At 65.2% G+C, this 17480-nt stretch overlaps 2 protein-coding genes and 1 long non-coding RNA gene across 4 annotated transcripts; 1 reads left to right on the forward strand and 2 right to left on the reverse strand.

Annotated features, from left to right (window-relative positions):
* Window positions 1–331: 331 nt before the first annotated feature.
* Window positions 332–5624, reverse strand: NKPD1 (NTPase KAP family P-loop domain containing 1). Its single transcript, XM_072029929.1, has 4 exons — window positions 5377–5624; window positions 3687–3837; window positions 2909–3040; window positions 332–2773 (listed from the first exon to the last, which is right to left on the reverse strand). The coding sequence occupies exons 1-4, from the start codon at window positions 5395–5397 to the stop codon at window positions 1119–1121; spliced, it is 1959 nt and encodes a 652-aa protein (XP_071886030.1). The 5' UTR covers window positions 5398–5624; the 3' UTR covers window positions 332–1118.
* A 1900-nt stretch (window positions 5625–7524) lies between these two features.
* On the forward strand, window positions 7525–10176 carry LOC140000282 (uncharacterized). The gene is made up of 2 exons (XR_011805452.1): window positions 7525–7702; window positions 8425–10176. It is a non-coding gene; the product is annotated as an uncharacterized lncRNA (long non-coding RNA).
* Window positions 10177–10257: 81 nt separating this feature from the next.
* CCDC61 (coiled-coil domain containing 61) lies at window positions 10258–17442 on the reverse strand. 2 transcript variants are annotated; one of them, XM_072030125.1, is made up of 13 exons: window positions 17273–17442; window positions 17100–17182; window positions 16054–16241; window positions 15200–15301; window positions 15012–15096; window positions 13605–13684; window positions 12525–12619; window positions 12367–12446; window positions 12187–12251; window positions 11504–11552; window positions 11334–11398; window positions 11191–11248; window positions 10258–11095 (listed from the first exon to the last, which is right to left on the reverse strand). In XM_072030125.1, exons 1-10 carry the CDS (start codon window positions 17421–17423, stop codon window positions 11549–11551), a joined length of 933 nt encoding a protein of 310 aa, XP_071886226.1. In that variant the 5' UTR covers window positions 17424–17442; the 3' UTR covers window positions 10258–11095; window positions 11191–11248; window positions 11334–11398; window positions 11504–11548. The 2 variants fall into 2 exon arrangements, with proteins under 2 accessions (XP_071886226.1, XP_071886225.1); XM_072030124.1 differs by having other exon boundaries at window positions 11334–11401.
* Window positions 17443–17480: the final 38 nt, after the last annotated feature.

Here is a 17480-nt window from a genome sequence, read left to right on the forward strand (position 1 = left end):
AGCAAAGCGGCTCGGCACCGTTTTGGGCTGATTTCCCAAGGAATTGGGACTGGTGTTGATATCAGCAGCTCGGCACCGCTTTGGGCTGATTTCCCAGGGAATTGGGACCAGCACCAACATCAGCAATTTGGCGCTGCTTTGGGCTGATTTCCCAAGGAATTGGGATTGGTGCTGATATCAGATAAGGACCAGTGCCGATATCAGCAATTTGGCACCACTTTGGGCTGATTTCCCAGGGAATTGGGACTGGCAACAACATCAGCAATTCAGCACCACTTTGGGCTGATTTTTTGGACCCCCAAAAAAATGATTTTAGGTGGAGACACAGAGGTTGGGTTCACAGCTTTATTAGGGCATCGCAGGAGGGGTCCCTGGGGGGGGGTTACACCCTTGACACCCCCCCCATGGGTGGCAGAGTCCCCTGGGGGGGACTGGGGGGATTCGTCCCCACAAAGGCTCCGCGGCCATCCTGGGGGGCTCCTTTTTGGGGCCTCAGGAGGGGTCGTGACCTCCCAGTCCCCCCCAGTCTCTTCCAGTCCCTCCCAGTTTCCCCTGGACCCTCCCCAGCGCTGTCCGCTCCGCAAGTTCCTGGTGCTGGTTGCAGCCCCTGATGTGGCTCCTGGGGACAGGGGGACAGGGATTGTCCCTGTCCCCATCCTGCCCCTGTCCCTGACCCCATCCCTGTCCCCAACCTCATTCCTGTCTGTCCCCAGCCTGTCCCCATCCCCGTCCCCATCCTGTCCCTTTCCCCGACCTCATTCCTGTCTGTCCCCAGTCTGTCCCCATCCTGTCCCCATTCTCATCCTCTCCCCGTCCCATCTAATCCTTGTCCCCATCCTTGTCCCTGTCCCCATCCTGTCCCTGTCCCCATCCTGTCCCTGTCCCCATCCTGTCCCCATTTCTGTCCCTGTCCCCATTCCCGTCCCTGTCCCCATCCTTTCCCTGTCCCCATCCTCTCCCTGTCCCCATCCCATCCCTGTCCCCATCCTCTCCCAGTCCCCGTCCCCACCCCCCCCAGGTCCCAAACCTCACCAGACGCCAGCTCATGGCCACCCCCGCTGCCACCCAGCTCCGCGCCCCTTTTGGGGGTGCCGAGGTGCTGCTCCCCGTCCCCTCCGTCACTCGGGGTGGGGACACTGCACCCCGCGGGACACCTTGGCGGCGGCGGCGGCCTCCTTGGCCAGGCGGTCGAGGCCTCGCAGGAGCCCCATCTTGTGCCGGATGGAGTGGTCCAGGTTGACGGTGACGGGGAGCAGGGCGCGGGCGTCGCGGGCGGTGAAGGGAAAATCGCGGGCCAGGAAAGCCTCGAAGAGCTCGGGGTCCTCGTCCAGCCCCAGGGCGTTGTGCAGGGGCTGCCGCAGGGCGCAGAGCTCAGCCAGGTGCTGCCGAAAAACGTCCCAGAGCGACCGCTCCTCGAAACCGGGGGGCGGCCGCGCTTGCCACGCGTCCTCCAGGCACTGCAGCACCCAGCTCAGGCGGCACGGCCAGCGGTCGGCCAGCACCACCCAGGCGGCGGCGGCGCGGGGAGCGGGACCTTGGGGACGGCCGCCGCGGTGCAGCAGCAGCCGGAGGGTGACGGGGACGGTGTTGACGATGCGGCGCAGCTGGGTGCCGTTGGAGGGCAGGTAGCGAGCCAGGAGGTCGGCGCCGTCGTGGAGGCAGCGGAAAGCCTCGTGGATGCAGCGCACGGCTTCGGCCTCGGCCACCTCGTGCCGCGGCGGTGCCCCCGTTGCCCCCTGGTCCTTGGCGCGCCGCCGCCGCCGCTCCACGTTGCCGGTGATGACTCGGTACATCAGGTCCTCGCGCGTCTGCACCGCCGCCTCCAGGCACTGCAGCCGCGAGCGCGAGCCCATGCGGGGGATGGAGAAGGGCAGCGTCACCGTCCGGCTGAGGTAGAGGTACCCGTTGTCCGCCAGCCCCTTCATGCAGCCCGTCTGCTCCAGGCAGGGCACGATGACGCTGGGGTCCACGGCCAGGACGAAGATGAAGGGGGCGTTGGCGTCGGAGAGCAGCGTGTTCATGGCGTTGAGGACGCCGGCCACCTTCTCCGGGTAGCAGAGGTCCAGGCTGGTGATCTCCAGCACCACGCGCAGCCGCCGGCGCTCGAAGATCTCCATGAAGGCCAGGAAGCCGATGAGCACCTCCACCTCGCCGCGCACCTTGCTCATGAAGCCCAGCTGGCTGGTGAACTTCTCGCTGTTGGTCAGCCGCTCGATTTTCTGCTTCTCGCTCACCAGCAGGTTTTTCAGCACCGAAAGGGCTCCCAGCACCAACCCGGAGCCCGAGAGCGAGGTGACGGTGCTGCCCACCACCTTCAGCGCCCGGTGCTCCTTCAGCCCGGGCACCAGCAGCGCCGCCAGCAGCACCCCCAGCCCCGCGCCCAGCACCAGCAGCAGCCCCCAGAGCTTCAGGCAGGCTCCTCGCTTCAGCACCCACTCCTTTTGGCTGAAGCCCGAGGCGAAGCGGGGCCGGGCGCCCATCACGTGGTAAACGCTGAGGGGCAGAGCCCCGAAATGGTGCCGGACGCTGGAGCAGAGCGTGGTGACCAGCCCGGCCCAGAGCTTGTCGCAGCCGGCGTATTGCCAGGCGCTGAAGCGGATGAAGATGAAGCCGATGTTCTTCCTCCTCAGGTGCAGCTCGGTGATGATGGGTTTGTAGAAGGCCAGGTACCAGAGGAGCAGGGGCAGCCCCCAGCCCTCGGCGCTGCGCGGCTTCGCCTGGCCCCGCTGCAGCTCCCGCTCCTCGCGCCGCGCCGCCTCCTCCCGCATGAAGCCTGGGATGGGGACGGGGTCACCGGGATGGGGACAGGGTCACTGGGATGGGGATGGGGTCACACCGCGGCCCCCGGGGACACCGAGGAGGCAGGGAGGGGACGGGGACAGGGAAGGATTTGGGGACCCGCACACACCGGTGACCTTGTCCAGCAGCGAGTAGAGGCGGTGGCTGCAGGGCGCGTAGAAGCCGACGGTGACGGGGGTGGCCGTGTGGCACAGCGTCCGCGACAGGCAGCGGCAGTAAACATCGTCCTCCGTCAGAGCCCCTGGGGACACGGGGACACGAGGGGGTGGGATGGGGTGGGGGTGGGATTGGGATGGGATTGGGATGGGATTGGGATGGGGTGGGGGTGGGATGGGATTGGGATGGGAATGAGAATGGGATTGGGGATGGGATTGGGACTGGGACTGGGATTGGGCTGGGTTGGGTTGGGGATTGGATGGGGATAGGGAAGGGATTAGGATGGGATGGGATGGGGATGGGGATGGGGATGGAATTGGGATGGGGATGGGGACAGGAAATGGGAATTAGGATGGGATGGGAGGGGATGAGATGGGGATGGGGATGGGACTGGAATGGGGATGGGGATTAGGAATGGGATGGGATTTGGGATGGGATTGGGGATAGGATTGGGATGGGGATGGGGATGGGGATGGGGATGGGGATGGGGATGGGGATGGGGTGGGGATGGGTTGGGAATGGGATTGGGGATGGGATGGGAATGGGGATGGGGATTGCGATTGGGACTGGGACTGGGACGAGGATGGGGATGAGATGGGATTGGGGATGGGATTGGGATGGGATTGGGATTGGAATTGGGGTTGGGAATGGGATTGGGATGGGATTGGGATGGGGGTGGGCTACACAGGACATTCTGGGCTGCAGAGGAGGCCCCCACCCCGTGCCCCTACCTTCGTGCTCCGCGGCCTCCCCCTCCACGGTGTCGCTGTCCCAGAGGGTGCAGGGGTGTCCCCCGGGGTGCCCCCCGCCATGGTCCCCCCCCTCAGCGCAGCACAGGCACGGCCGCCTCTCCTCGCACGACCCCGTGGGCGAGCAGCACCCCTGGCAGGGAGAGGGGTGGGTGGCAGGGGGGGGACAGGGGGGGACAGGGGGGACAGGGGGGGACAAGGGGGGGGACGGGGATGGGGACACGGGGACATGGGGGGCGTGAGAACAGGGGGATAGGGGACAGGGACAAGGGGAAGGGGGAATCTGGGGGGATGTGGGGCCAGGGGATGCGTGGGGATATGGGGACATTGGGGCCATGGGGACATGGGGACGTTGGGATATGGGGACACAGGGTCATGGGGCCATGGGGACATTGGGGACATGGGGACCACGCTGCCTGATGTTTTGGGGCACTTTGGGAGCCCCCATCCTTGTCCCCAGGGTCCTCAGGGACCCCACGTCCCCTCCTGGGCACCCCAGTGGGGATAATGGGGGGGTTGGGGGGGGAACTGGGATGGACTGGGATGGACTGGAATGGACTGGGATAGCCTGGGGTGGGGTGGTGGGGACTGGGGGCTGTGCCATAGCTGGCGCTGGGGACACTGGGGAGAACGGGGCAGGCTGGACTGGGAGCACTGGGGACACTGGGAATGCCTGTACTGGGGACACTGGTGGCTGTGGCCAGGCTAGACTGGAGATACTGGGACTGGAGGCACCAGTGACCACAGCCCAGGCTGTACTGGGGACAGGGGTGGCCACTGGGAAGGAGACACTGGGGACATTGGGACAGCCTGGACTGGGGACACTGGGGGCCACTGGCCAACACAGACACCCCATAGCACCCCGTCCCTGTCCCCATCCCAATCCCTGTCCCCATCCCAGTCCCTGTCCCTGTCCCCATCCCTGTCCCTGTTGCTGTCCCCTCCCCCATACCCCCATCCCAATCCCCTGTCCCTGTCCCCATCCTAATCCCCAGTCCCTAATCCCCAGTTCCTGTCCCTGTCCCCACACCCATCTCCATCCTGTCCCTGTTCCTTTCCCTGTCCCCATCCCCAACCCCGTCCCCATCCCTATCCCCATCCTAATCCCTATTCTCCAGTCCCTATCCCAGTTCCTGTCCCTGTCCCCATCCCTGTCCCTGTCCCAATTCCTAATCCTCAATTCCTGTTCCTGTCCTTGTCCCCATCCCCATTCCTAATCCTCAATCCCTGTCCTTGTCCCTGCCCCTGTCCCTATCCCAATCCCAGTCCCAGTCCCTGTCCCCGTCCCCGTCCCAATCCCCATCCCAATTCCTAATCCTCAGTCCCTGTCCCCATCCCTATCTCCATCCCAATCCCAGTCCCCGTCCCAATTCCTAATCCTAAATCCCAGTCCCAGTCCCAGTCCCTATCTCAATCCCAGTCCCCGTCCCCATCCCTGTCCCAGTCCCCGTCCCCATCCCCATCCCAATTCCTAATCCTCAATTCCTGTCCCTGTCCCATCCCCACCCTTGTCCCTGTCCCAATTCCTAATCCTATATCCCAGTCCCTGTCCCAATCCCTATCTCCATCCCAATCCCTGTCCCTGTCCCATCCCCGTCCCAATTCCTAATCCTCAATCCCAATCCCAATCCCCGTCCCCATCCCCACCACCCCCCCCCGGGCCTGGTCTCACCGCTGTCCCCGCGGGCTCCATGCCGGGCTCCCTCCGGCCCCATTTGTCCCCCCCCCGCGGCCTCCCCCGGTTTTATGGGCCCAGTGCCGGCCCCACCCGCGGTGGCGCTGCCGGTGCCGGGGGCGGCCGCGGGCGCGTGGCCGGGGCAGAAATTCTGGCTGTGCCGGTGGCCATGAGTCACGGCCCCAAAAAACCGCGCCCCGGCACCACGCACGCGCCCCACAGGGTGGGATTGGGGTCGGGGGAGGATGGGATTGGGATTGGGGTTGGGGTTGGGGTGGGATTGGGGTGGGATTGGGGTTGGGGAGGGGGGGGGATTGGGATTGGGATGGGATTGAGGTTGGGGTAGGGGTGGGGAGGGGGTGGGATTGGGGTTGGGATTGGGGTTGGGGTTGGGGGGCGATTGGGGTTGGGATTAGGGGAGGGAGAGGATGGGGTGGGTATGGGATTGGGGTGGGATTGGGGTTGGGGATGGGGGTGGGATGGGATGGGATTGGGGATGGGGCTGGGGCTTGGGGAGGATGGGGTGGGTATGGGATTGGGATGGGATTGGGTTTAGGGTGAGATTGGGGATGGGGATGGGGATGGGGAGGGGGTGAGATTGGGGTTGGGGATGGGGAGGGGGTGGGATGGGATTGGGGTGGGATTGGGGTGGGGGCTGTCAGACCCTGCAGGGGGCCAGGGGCGGAGGGGACCGGGACGACGCCGGGCATGGGGGGACAGCGCTGACACCCCCACCCCCACCCCCACCCCAAAACCCCCCCCGAGCACGGGGCCAGGCGCGGGGGACAGCAGTGACACGGCCCCGGGACATTAAAATAAAATAAAATAAAGTAAAATAACATAAATAAAAAAAAATAAAATAAAATAAAATAAAATAAAACAAAACAAAACAAGAGTAAAACAAAATAAAATAATAATAATAATAATAAAATGAAATAAAATAAAATAAATAAATTAAATGAAATATAAAGTGAAATTAAATGAAGCAGTGAAATAAATGAAATAAAATTAAAATTATATAAAACAAAGTAATATAAAATAAAAATGAAATGAAACAAAAATAAAATAAAATAAATAAAATGAAATAAGATTAAAAATAAGTAAATTAAATGAAATATAAAGTGAAATTAAATGAAACAGTGACATGAGACAAAATTATATAAAATAAGTAAAATATAAAGTAAAAATATAAAATGAAATGAAATGAAACAATGACAGCAATGAAATGAAATTAAAATTACATAAAATAAAACAAAATAAAATAGAAATACTAAACTAAATGAAACAATAAAATAAAATAATAAAACAAAACAAAATAGAACAAAATAAAATAAAATAAAAAATAAAATGAAATGAAATAAAATAAATAAATGAAATGAAATTTAAAGTGAAATTAAATGAAACAGTGAAATAAATGAAATAAAATTATATAAAATAAAATAAGTAAAATAAAAAATAAAAAATGAAATGAAATCAATGAAATGAAATACAATTAAAATTATATAAAACAAAGGAATATAAAATAAAATAAAATAAAATAAAATAAAATAAAATAAAATAAAATAAAATAAAATAAAATAAAATAAAATAAAATAAAATAAATAATAAAGCACCCGGGGCCATCGGGTCGGGGGAGGCACGGGGACATGGGGAGGGTATGGGGGGAACTGGTTTTGCCTGGGGGCACTGGGAGGAACTGGGAGCAGGGAGGAGGGGCTGACTGGGAGTACTGGGGAGGGGTGGGGACAGCCACTGGTCATACTGGTGTCCCCATGGCCCCCCCCAGTTCCCCCAGTTCCCCCAGTTCCTCCCAGTCCCTTCCAGTTCCCCCCAGTGTTTCCCAGTACTCCCAGTCCACTCCAGTCCCTCCCAGTTCCCCCCAGTCCTCCCAGCCCCTCCCAGTCTCCCCAGTCCCTCCCAGTCCCCCCAGTCTCTCCCAGTTCCCCCCAGTCCCTCCCAGCCCCTCCCAGTCCCCCCAGTCCCTCCCAGTTCCCCCCAGTCCCTCCCAGCCCCTCCCAGTCTCCCCAGTCCCTCCCAGTTCCCCCCAGCCTCCCCCAGTCCCCCCAGCCCCGCCAGTTCCCCCCAGTCCCTCCCAGTCCCTCCCAGTCCCCCACAGTCCCTCCCAGTCCCCCCAGCCCCTCCCAGTCCCTCCCAGTTCCCCCCGCCCCTCCCCGCGCATGCGCAGCCCGCCCGGCGCTGCCCGGCCGCCATGCCGGGTGAGGGCACTTCCGGGTGCGTCAGCCGGGCACGTCACGTCACGTGACGCGACGGGCGGAAGGGGGCGGGGCTGGGCAGCCCGTCACGTGATCCGCGGAGAAGCCCAGTACGGGGAGGGGGGGGGGGAGGCTGGAAATGGGGAAAATTGGGGGAAAATGGGAAAAATGGGGGGTTGGGGGGCCTGGGGGGCTGGGGGAGGGTTCTGGGGGGCTGGGGATGGGGGAAATGGGGATGGGGGGTGTTGGGGGGGGGTGGGAATGGGGAAAATTGGGGCAAAATTGGGGGAAAATGGGAAAAAATGGGGAAAAAAAGGGGGAAAATGGGGGGTGGGGGGGGCTGGGGGGTCCCATAGGGCTCGGGGGGGTTGGGGGGGACCCTTGGGGTTGGGAATAGGGGAAATGGGGGGGGTCCGTGGGGCGGGGGGGGGCAGGGGGGTGTTTGGGGGGGGGCCCTGGGGTTGGGATTGGGGGAAATGGGGGGGGGCCGGGGGGGGGTTTGGGGTGCGGGGGGGGGGGGCAGGGCTGGGAATGGGGGGTCCTGGGGGCTGGGGGGGGGGGGTCCCATGGGGATGGGGAGGGGTTTGGGGGGGGGGGGGCATGGGCTTGGGATTGGGGGAAATGGGGGGGGGCAGGGGGGGTCCCATGGGGCTGGGGGGGGGGCACTGGGGGTGCTTTGGGGAACCCCGGGGGGGGCGTGGGGGTAAAGGGGGGGGAAGGGGGCAAAGGGGGGGGGGGCATGGGATGAATGGGGGGGGCACAGGGGCAAACGGGGGGGGCTGGGGGGAATGGGGTCGTTGGGGGTCCTGACCCCCCCCGTGCCCCCCCCCAGGCCATGTCCGCCCCCCGCCCCCCCACGCTGGTTTTGGGCGAAGCCTCGGAGAGCGACTCGGAGCCGGAGCTGGGGGGGGGGGGGGGCCTACCCCGGGGGGGGCCCTACCCTGGGGGGGGCTTCCCGGCGGGGCTGAAGGTCCCGGGGGAGGCGTCGGAGAGCGAGGACGAAGCCGAGCCCCCCCGGCCCCCCCCAGAGCCCCCCTGAACCCCAATCCCCCCCCCCAAATGCTGGGGGGGGGTCGTGGGGGGGGTGGGGGGGGCCCCCCCTCCCTGCTGCAGCAGCGCCTGGGGGCGGGCGAGGGGCGGCTGCGGGGGGGGGTGGGCGCCGCCTGGGGGCGCAGTTTCGGGGGGGCCGCGCGGCTGCTGGGGGCGCTGGGGGGGCCCCTGGGGGGGGCGCAGGCAGGGGCGGCCGCTGCCGCTCACTGCCTGCGCCTGGCCCGTCGCGACCTCGCCGCCGTCGCCGCCACCCTGGGCACCGTCACCGCCTGTCGCCTGCTGCCCCCCGGGGGGCTGGGGGGGGCCGGGGGGGCGGCGGGGGGATGTCGTGACAGGGGGGTGTGGTGGTGGTGGGATAATGGCACGGGGATGTCACGACATGGGGAAAATTACGCTGGGATGTCGTGACAGTGGGATAATGGCATGGGGATGTCACGACATGGGGACATCGTGACACTGGGATGTCATGACACTGGGACAATGGCACTGGGATGTCGTGACAGTGGGTCAATGGCACTGGGATGTCACGACATGGGGACATTGTGACACCGGGATGTCGTGATGGTGGGACAGTAGCACTGGAATGCCGCGACATTGGGACAATGGCACTGGGATGTCACGACATGGGGACATCGTGACACCAGGACGTCGTGACACCAGGACATTGTGACACTGGGATGTCACGACATGGGGACATCATGACACCAGGACGTCGTGACACCAGGACATTGTGACACTGGGATGTCACAACATGGGGACATCGTGACGCTGCGATGTCGTGACACTGGGACAATGGCACTGGGATGTCGTGACAGTGGGACAATGGCACAGGGATGTCACGACATCGGGACACCGGGATGTCGGGACAGTGGGACAGTGGCGCGGGGATGTCACAACATGAGGACATCGTGACACCAGGACAGTGGCACTGGGATGTCACGACATGAGGATATCATGACACTGGGATGTCGTGACAGTGGGACAGTGGCACTGGGATGGCCCAGCATGGGGATATCGTGACACCAGGATGTCGTGACACCAGGACAATGGCACCGGGACATCGTGACACTGGGAGAATGGCACTGGGATGTCACGACATGGGGACATCGTGACACCGGGATGTTGTGACACCGGGACAATGGCACTGGAACATCGCGACACAAGAAAATGGCACTGGGATGTCACGACGTGGGGACATAGTGACACTGGGATGTCGTGACACCAGGATGTCGTGACACTGGGACAATGTCACCGAGACATGGGGATGTCATGACACTGGGATGTCACGACATGGGGACATCGTGACACCAGCATGTCGTGACACGGGGCCGTCAGGACATTGTCACCGCAGGCACCGTCCCCTTGCCGCCCACCCCCACCACGCGGGGACATCCCCCGGCCCCAAATCCCGTGGTTTTTGCCCCATTTTGGGGCTCTGTGAGGTGGCGCTGAATAAAGCCCCCGGGGGGGCACTGGGGGGGGTGGCAGCGGTGTCACCCCCACCCTGGTGGCCCCCCTGGGTCCCCTGGCCTGGGCCATGTCCCCGATGTCACCTGGGTGCCCCCCCCCCCCCCAGCTGGGGACAGTGACAAGGACACAGGACACGCCGGGGGGGGGGGCACACGAGTTTATTGTGGGACTGCCACCGCTGTCCCCCCCCCAGGGACACTGCGGGGGGGGGGGGGGATACGGGGGGGGGGACACAGGGGCCTTGTGGCACCGAAACACCTCGGGGGGGGGCTCCCAATGTCCCTGGGGAGGGTCCCAAATGTCCCCAAAGGGTCCCAAATGTCCCGGGGGGGTGTCCCAATTTCCCTGGGGGGGGGTCCTGGTGTCCCCAGGGAGTTCCCGATGTCCCCGGGGGGGGTCCCAAATGTCCCCGAGGGGGTCCCGATGGCCCCAGGGGGTCCCCATGTTCCCGAGGGGGGGGGGGGGTCCCGATGTCCCTGGGGGGGTCCTGGTGTTCCCCAAAGGGGCCCAGATGTCCCTGGGGGGGGTCCCAAATATCCCTGAGGGGGGGTCCTGGTGTCCCTGGGGGGGTCCCAAATATCCTTCTGGGGGTCCTGGTGTCCCCAAAAGGTTCCAAATGTCCCAGAGGGGGGGTCCCAATTTCCCTGGGGGGGGTCCTGATGTCCCCAAAGGGTCCCAAATGTCCCTGGGGGGGGGTCCCACTGTCCCCAAGGGGTCCCAATATCCCTGGGGGGGGGTCCCACTGTCCCTGGGGGGGTCCTGGTGTCCCCAGGGAGTTCCCAATGTCCCCAGAGGGGCTCCCAATGTCCCTGGGGGGGTCCCAGTGTCCCTGGGGGGGGTCCTGTGTCCCCGGTGGGGGGGTCCCTGTCCCTGAGGGGGGGGGTCCCGGGGGGGGGGGTCTCATTGCCGGGCGTGCAGCGCCCCCAGGCATTCCTGCAGCGCCTGCAGCCGGGCGTCGATGTCCCACAGCTCGCCCACGTTCTCTGGGGGGGGGGCAGGAGAAAATGGGTGAAAAAACAACAAAAATTGGGGCCGGGGAGGGGGGGGGGTGATAAATTAAGGGGGGGGGGGGGCTCACCTTTCTCGCGGCGAGCTCCGGCCCCGCTGCCCGGCGGCTGCTTGCGCCCCCGAGGTGCCTGTAAAAGGGGGGGGCACTTGTCCCATGTCCCCCCCCCCCAAATTTATTGCCCCCCCCCCCCAAATTTATTGCCCCCCCCTCACCTCTCCGGGGCTGTTCCAGGCTGAGGAGCTGAGGGGTCTCCGGCTGCGGGCCCCCCCCCTTGCTGCTGCTGGCAGGGGGGGGAAGGGGTTAAATGGGGGTGTGTCCCCCCCCCCCCGGGGGGGGGTAGAGGTGCCCCCCCCCCCCATTTTTTGTGACCCCCCCCACTTACCCACGGGGCTCGGCCTCGCTGCCTGAGTGGTGGCTCCGGAGACTTTCAGCTGGGGGGGGCAGGGTGGGGGGGGGCAAGGCCATTGGGGGGCTCCCCAATTATTGGGTGCCCCCCACCAACCCCTCCAGGTGCCCCCCCAGCCCCTCTGCCCCCCCCCCCCCCCCCCCCAGACCTTTTGGGTGCCCCCCCAGCCCCTCTGGGTGCCCTTCCGTGCCCCCCCAGATCCATTGGGTGCCCCCCCCAGCCCCATTAGGTGCCCCCCCCGACCCACTGAGTGCCCCCCCCAGCCCCTCCGTGTGCCCCCCAACCCCATTAAGTGCCCCCCCCCAACCCTATTAGGTAGCCCCCAGCCCCCCCGGGTGCCCCCACAGCCCCTCCATGTGCCCCCCCAACTCATCAGGTGCCCCCCCAGCCCCTCCATGTGCCCCCCAACCCCATTAAGTGCCCCCCAGCCCCTCTGGGTGCCCCCCCAGCCCCTCTGTTGCCCCCCCCAACCCCTCTGGGTGCCCCCCCAGCCCCTCTGTTGCCCCCCCCAACCCCATTAAGTGCCCCCCAGCCCCTCCGTGTGCCCCCCCCAACCCATCAGGTGCCCCCCAGCCCCCTCCAGGTGCCCCCCAGCCCCTCTGTTGCCCCCCCAACCCCATTAAATGCCCCCCCAGCCCCTCCGTGTGCCCCCCCCTCACCCGAAGAGCTGCGCCCGCGCCCCCCCCTGGGGCTGCCCCCGCTGGGCCCTGCCGCTCGCCGCTGCCTGCGGGAGAGGGGAGACAGCACTGGTGGGGGGGCACAGGGAGGACCCCCCCATAAAAAAAAAGGGACGTTATGGGGGGGGGGGGGGGGGCCACCTTTAATGCCCCCCCCCTTACTTTTGGAGCTCGACCTCCCGGCGGCGGCCGCGCGCGGGCTCGGACGAAGGCGGTGGGGTCAAAGCGGGGCGCCCGTGGGCCTGGGGGGGGGGCAAATGGGGGGGTCTTGGGGGTCCCGGGGGGTCGTGTCCCCCCTGTGACCCGCCCCCCCAAATTACCGGCCGGTGATGGGGTCCGGTGGCGGCCCCGGCTGCTGTCCCGGGAGCCCGAGCGGCGGGGGTCCCGCGGGGGGGGCACCGGGGGGGTCCTGCGGCTGAGGGAGGGAGGGGGCGTCATGGGGGGGGGGGCACGGGGGGGTAATGGGGGGGTAATGGGGGGGTGGGGACAAGGAAATGGGATGGGGATGGGGTTTGGGGGTGGTAAGGGGTTTTGGGGACAAAAATGGGGTTTGGGGACAGGAATGGGTTGGGGACAGGGGTTTGGGGACAAGGACAGGGACTGGGGATGATAACGGGGTTTTGGGGATAAAAATGGGGTTTTGGGGACAGGAATGGGGTGGGAACAAGGACAGGGGTTTGGGGACAGGGACTGGGTTTTGGGGACAATTGCAGGGGTTTGGGGACGGTGTTGGGAATGATAATGGGGTTTTGGGGACAAAATGGGGTTTTGGGGACAGGAATGGGTTGGGGACAGGGGTTTTGGGGACAGGAACAGGGGTTTGGGGACAAGGACAGGATTTGGGCACAGGGCCAGGGATTTGGGGCCAGGGCCAGGATTTGGGGCCAGGGCCGGGATTTGGGGCCGGGATTTGGGGCCAGGGCCAGGATTTGGGGCCAGGGCCGGGATTTGGGGCTGGGATTTGGGGCCAGGGCTGGGATTTGGGGCCAGGGCCGGGGTTTGGGGACAGGGCCAGTATTTGGGGACAGGGACAAGGGATTTGGGGCCAGGGCTGGGATTTGGGGCCAGGGCTGGGATTTGGGGACAGGGCCAGAGATTTGGGGCCAGGGCTGGGATTTGGGGACAGGGCTGGGATTTGGGGCCAGGGCCGGGGTTTGGGGACAAGGACAGGATTTTGGGGACAAGGACAGGATTTGGGGACAAGGCCGGGATTTGGGGCCAGGGCCGGGATTTGGGGCCAGGGCTGGGATTTGGGGACAGGGACAGGGATTTGGGGACAGGGACAGGGATTTGGGGCCGGGATTTGGGGCCAGGGCCAGGATTTGGGGCCAGGGCCGGGATTTGGGGCCAGGGCCGGGATTTGGGGCCAGGGCCGGGATTTGGGGCCGGGCCCCCCTCACCCCCTGGTGGCCGCCAGCTCTGCCGTCAGCTCCCGCAGGCGGCCCCGCAGCGTCCCCAGCGCCTCCCGAGCCTCCCGCAGCTGGGACAGGGACAGGACAGGGACAGGGGCTGGCACCGGGGGGGGACAGGGGGACATGGGGGACGGGGGGACACAGGGACACCAGGGGACACACGGGGGCCACCAAGGTGACACCAGGTGACACAGGGACACTGGGGGATGTAGGGGGACATGGGGACACTGGATGGACAGGGGGACATGGGGGGACAGGGGACAAGGGGGATGGGGGGGACAGGGGGACACAGGGGGACATGGGGGGACATGGGGGGGACAGGGGGACACAGGGGGACACGGGGCACACAGGGGGACATGGGGACACCGGGGTGACACTGGGGGGACACTGTGTGACTCTGGGTGACACCAGGTGACACTGGGGACACTGGGTGACACTGGGTGACATGGGGACACTGGGGGACACCAGGTGACACAGGGGGACATAGAGACACCGGGGTGACACTGGGGGGACACCGTGTGACACTGGGTGACACCAGGGGACACGGGGTGACACAGAGTGACACTGGGTGACATGGGGACACTGGGGGGACACTGGGTGGCACTAGGTGACACAATGACACTGGGGGACACAGGGGGACATGGGGGCACCAGGGTGACACCGAGTGACACTAGGTGACACCGGGGGCCACCAAGGTGACACCGGGTGACACCAGGTGACACAGGGACACTAGGGGACAAAGGGGGGACATTGAGACACTGGGGGGACACTGGGTGACACAAGGTGACACTGGGGGCCACCAAGGTGACACTGGGTGACACCGGGTGACACGGGGACACTGGGGTGACACTAGGTGACACCAGGGGCCACCAAAGTGACACCGGGTGACACTGGGTGACACTGGGGACACTGGGGGACACAGAGGGACATGGGGCCACCGGGGTGACACTGGGGCCACCAGGGGCCACCAAAGTGACACTGGGTGACACTGGGTTGACATGGGAACACTGGGTGACACAGGGGACATGGGGACACCGGGGTGACATGGGGATACTGGGGGGACACCGAGTGACACTGGGTGACACTGGGGGCCACCGAGGTGACACTGGGGGACACAGGGACACCGGGGTGACACCGAGTGACACTAGGTGACACCAGGGGCCACCAAGGTGACACTGGGTAACACTGGGTGACATGGGGACACTGGGGTGACACTAGGTGACACCGGGGGCCACCAAAGTGACACCGGGTGACACTGGGTGACACTATGGGACACCAGGTGACACGAGGACACTGGGGGACACAGGGGGACATGGGGGACACTGGGGGCCACCAAGGTGACACCGGGTGACACCAAGGTGACCCCGTGCCCCCCCCCCGTGCCCCCCCCCTGACCTCCTCCTCCAGCCGCCTCCTCCTCTCCTCCTCCCGCAGCCTCTCGGCCTCCAGCCCCCGCGCCTCCGCCCGCGCCCGCCGCAGCCTGGGGGGGCACAAATTTTTTGGGGGGGATGGGGGGGGGACACGGGGCTGTCCCCTGGGTGTGGGGGGCGGGGGGGGGACACGGGGGGGGGCTCGGAGCTCACTCGTCCCGCAGGGTCCGCACCAGGCGCCGCAGAGCCTCCGGGGGGGGGTCGGGGTCCTGGGGGGGGGGCGGGGCGGGGGGCAGGGGGAGGGGGTAGTGGATCCTGGGGGGGGGGTGAGGGGGGGTGAGGGGGGCAGAAAGAGGGGTGACCCCCCCCAGCACCACCAGTGCCCCCCAATTCCCCTCCCAGTGCCCCCCAGCACCCCCCAGTTTCCCCACGACCCCCCCCATACACCCCCAACCCCCCCCCAATTTCCTCCAGCCCCCCAATCTCCCCCCAGCCCCCCCCAAAGCCCCCGGTTTCTCCCCCCAACCCCCCCCCCAGGACCCCAATTCCCCCCCCACCCCCCCAGTCTCCCCCCCAAGCCCCCCAAACCCCCCATTTCCCCCCCCCCAACCCCCCCCAGTCTCCCCCCCCAACCCCCTCCCAGGACCCCAATTCCCCCCCCCCAGCCCCCCAAAACCCCCAAAGCTCCCCCAACCCCCCCAAAACCCCCCAAACCTCCCCCAACCCCCCCGGTTTCTCCCCCCAACCCTCCCCAGGACCCCAATTCCCCCCCCAGCCCCCCAGCAGCCCCTCCCGTACCCCCAAATCCCCCCCCAACACCCCCAAACCCCCCCCAAACCCCCCCCAAGCCCCCCTGTACCCCCCAGTGACCCCCCCAAAGCCCCTCCAGTTCCCCCCCAACCCCCCCAATCCCCCCCCCAATCCCCCTAAAATCCCCCCAGTTCCCCCCCAGCTCCCCCAAACCCCCCCCCAAACCTCCCCCAAACCCCCCTAGGTCCCCCCCCTAACCCCCCCAATACCCCAATTCCCCCCCAAACCCCCCTGTACCCCCCCCAAAACCCCCCCACCTGTCGAACTCCACGCAGTAGACCAGCAGCAGGTAGCGCTTGGCCCCCAGCCCCGGGGAGGCCGGGGCGGAATGGGGGGGGGGCCTGGGGGGGTCCCCGGGGGGGCCCGCTTCCCGCCCCCTCCCGCGGCACCGCAGGGCCTGGAGGTCCCCAAAGGTCAGCAGCTCCAGGCTGACCGAGGGGCTGCTCTGCGGGGGGGGGACAGGGGGGGTCAGTGGGGTTGGGGGGGGGGGAAAAGGGGGTTTGGGGGGGGGTGGGGGGGTCACTGGGGGGGTTTGGGGGGGGGTTGGGGGAGTCACTGGGGGGGTCACTGGGGGGGTTTGGGGGGGGGTTGGGGGAGTCACTGGGGGGGTACAGGGGGGTTTGGGGGGGTCACTGGGGGGGTACAGGGGGTGTGGGGAGGGGGTTTGGGGGGGTTTGGGGGGGTACAGGGGGTTTGTGGGGGGGATTGGGGGGGGTTGGGGGGGTCACTGGGGGGGTACAAGGGGGGTTTGGGGGGTTTTTTGGGGCGTATTGGGGGTATTTAGGGGTCGGGGGGGCAAATTTAGGGGTGTTGGGGGGGCATTGGGGGGGTTGGGGGGGCTACAGGGTTTTGGGGGTTTGGGGGGGGGTTGGGGGCGGAATTGGGGCTGTGGGGGTGATTAGGGGGCAGTATGGGGGGGGTACTGGGGGAATGGGGGGAACTGGGGGCTGGGGCGGGGGGGAACTGGGGGTGGGGGGGGCATTGAGGGCTGGGGGGGGGCATTGGTGGCGGGGGGAGTGCCGGAGGGGAATTGGGAGTGGAATTTTGGGGCGGATTTGGCAAAAACGGTTCCTTTTATTTTTTTTATTTGGGGGGGGGGGCACTGGGGGGGGCTGGGGGGGGCATTGGTGACCGGGGGGGTGTGCCGGAGGGGGGATCAGGAGTGGAATTTTGGGGCAAAATTGGGCAAAAACGGTGCTTTTTTTTTTTTTTTTTTTTTTTTCGGGGGGGGGGGGAATATTTCACACCGGGGGGGGCCCCCCCGCGCCCCCCCGCGCCCCCCCGCGCCCCCCCCCCCCCTCACCTCCATCAGCGCCGCCTCCAGCATGGCACAAAAGACCCCGAAACGCTTGAAATTCCCGGTGCGCCGCGTCAGCTCCTCCACCGCTACCCCAAAAAAAATTTTGGGGGGGGGTCAAACCCCAAAATATTTTTGGGGGGGGGGTCCTCAGCCCCCTAAATAACCCGGGGGCTCACCCTGGGCTTCGAAGCGCCCCCGCCAGCGCTGGGCTGTGCTGAGCGCCTCCACCTCCACCTCCAGCGCGGTGGGGGCCAGGCGCAGGCGGACCCCGTGCGGCCCCCCCCCGAGAAAAAGCTCCGCGCGCACCCAGCGCTGGGGGGAGGCCATGGTGGGGGGTGCTGGGGGGGGAAAGGGGTTAATTGGGGGTGTGGGGGGGGGTAATGG

The sequence above is a fragment of the Anas platyrhynchos genome, chromosome 33, assembly GCF_047663525.1.
Source record: "Anas platyrhynchos isolate ZD024472 breed Pekin duck chromosome 33, IASCAAS_PekinDuck_T2T, whole genome shotgun sequence".
Classification (NCBI taxonomy): Eukaryota; Metazoa; Chordata; class Aves; order Anseriformes; family Anatidae; genus Anas; species Anas platyrhynchos.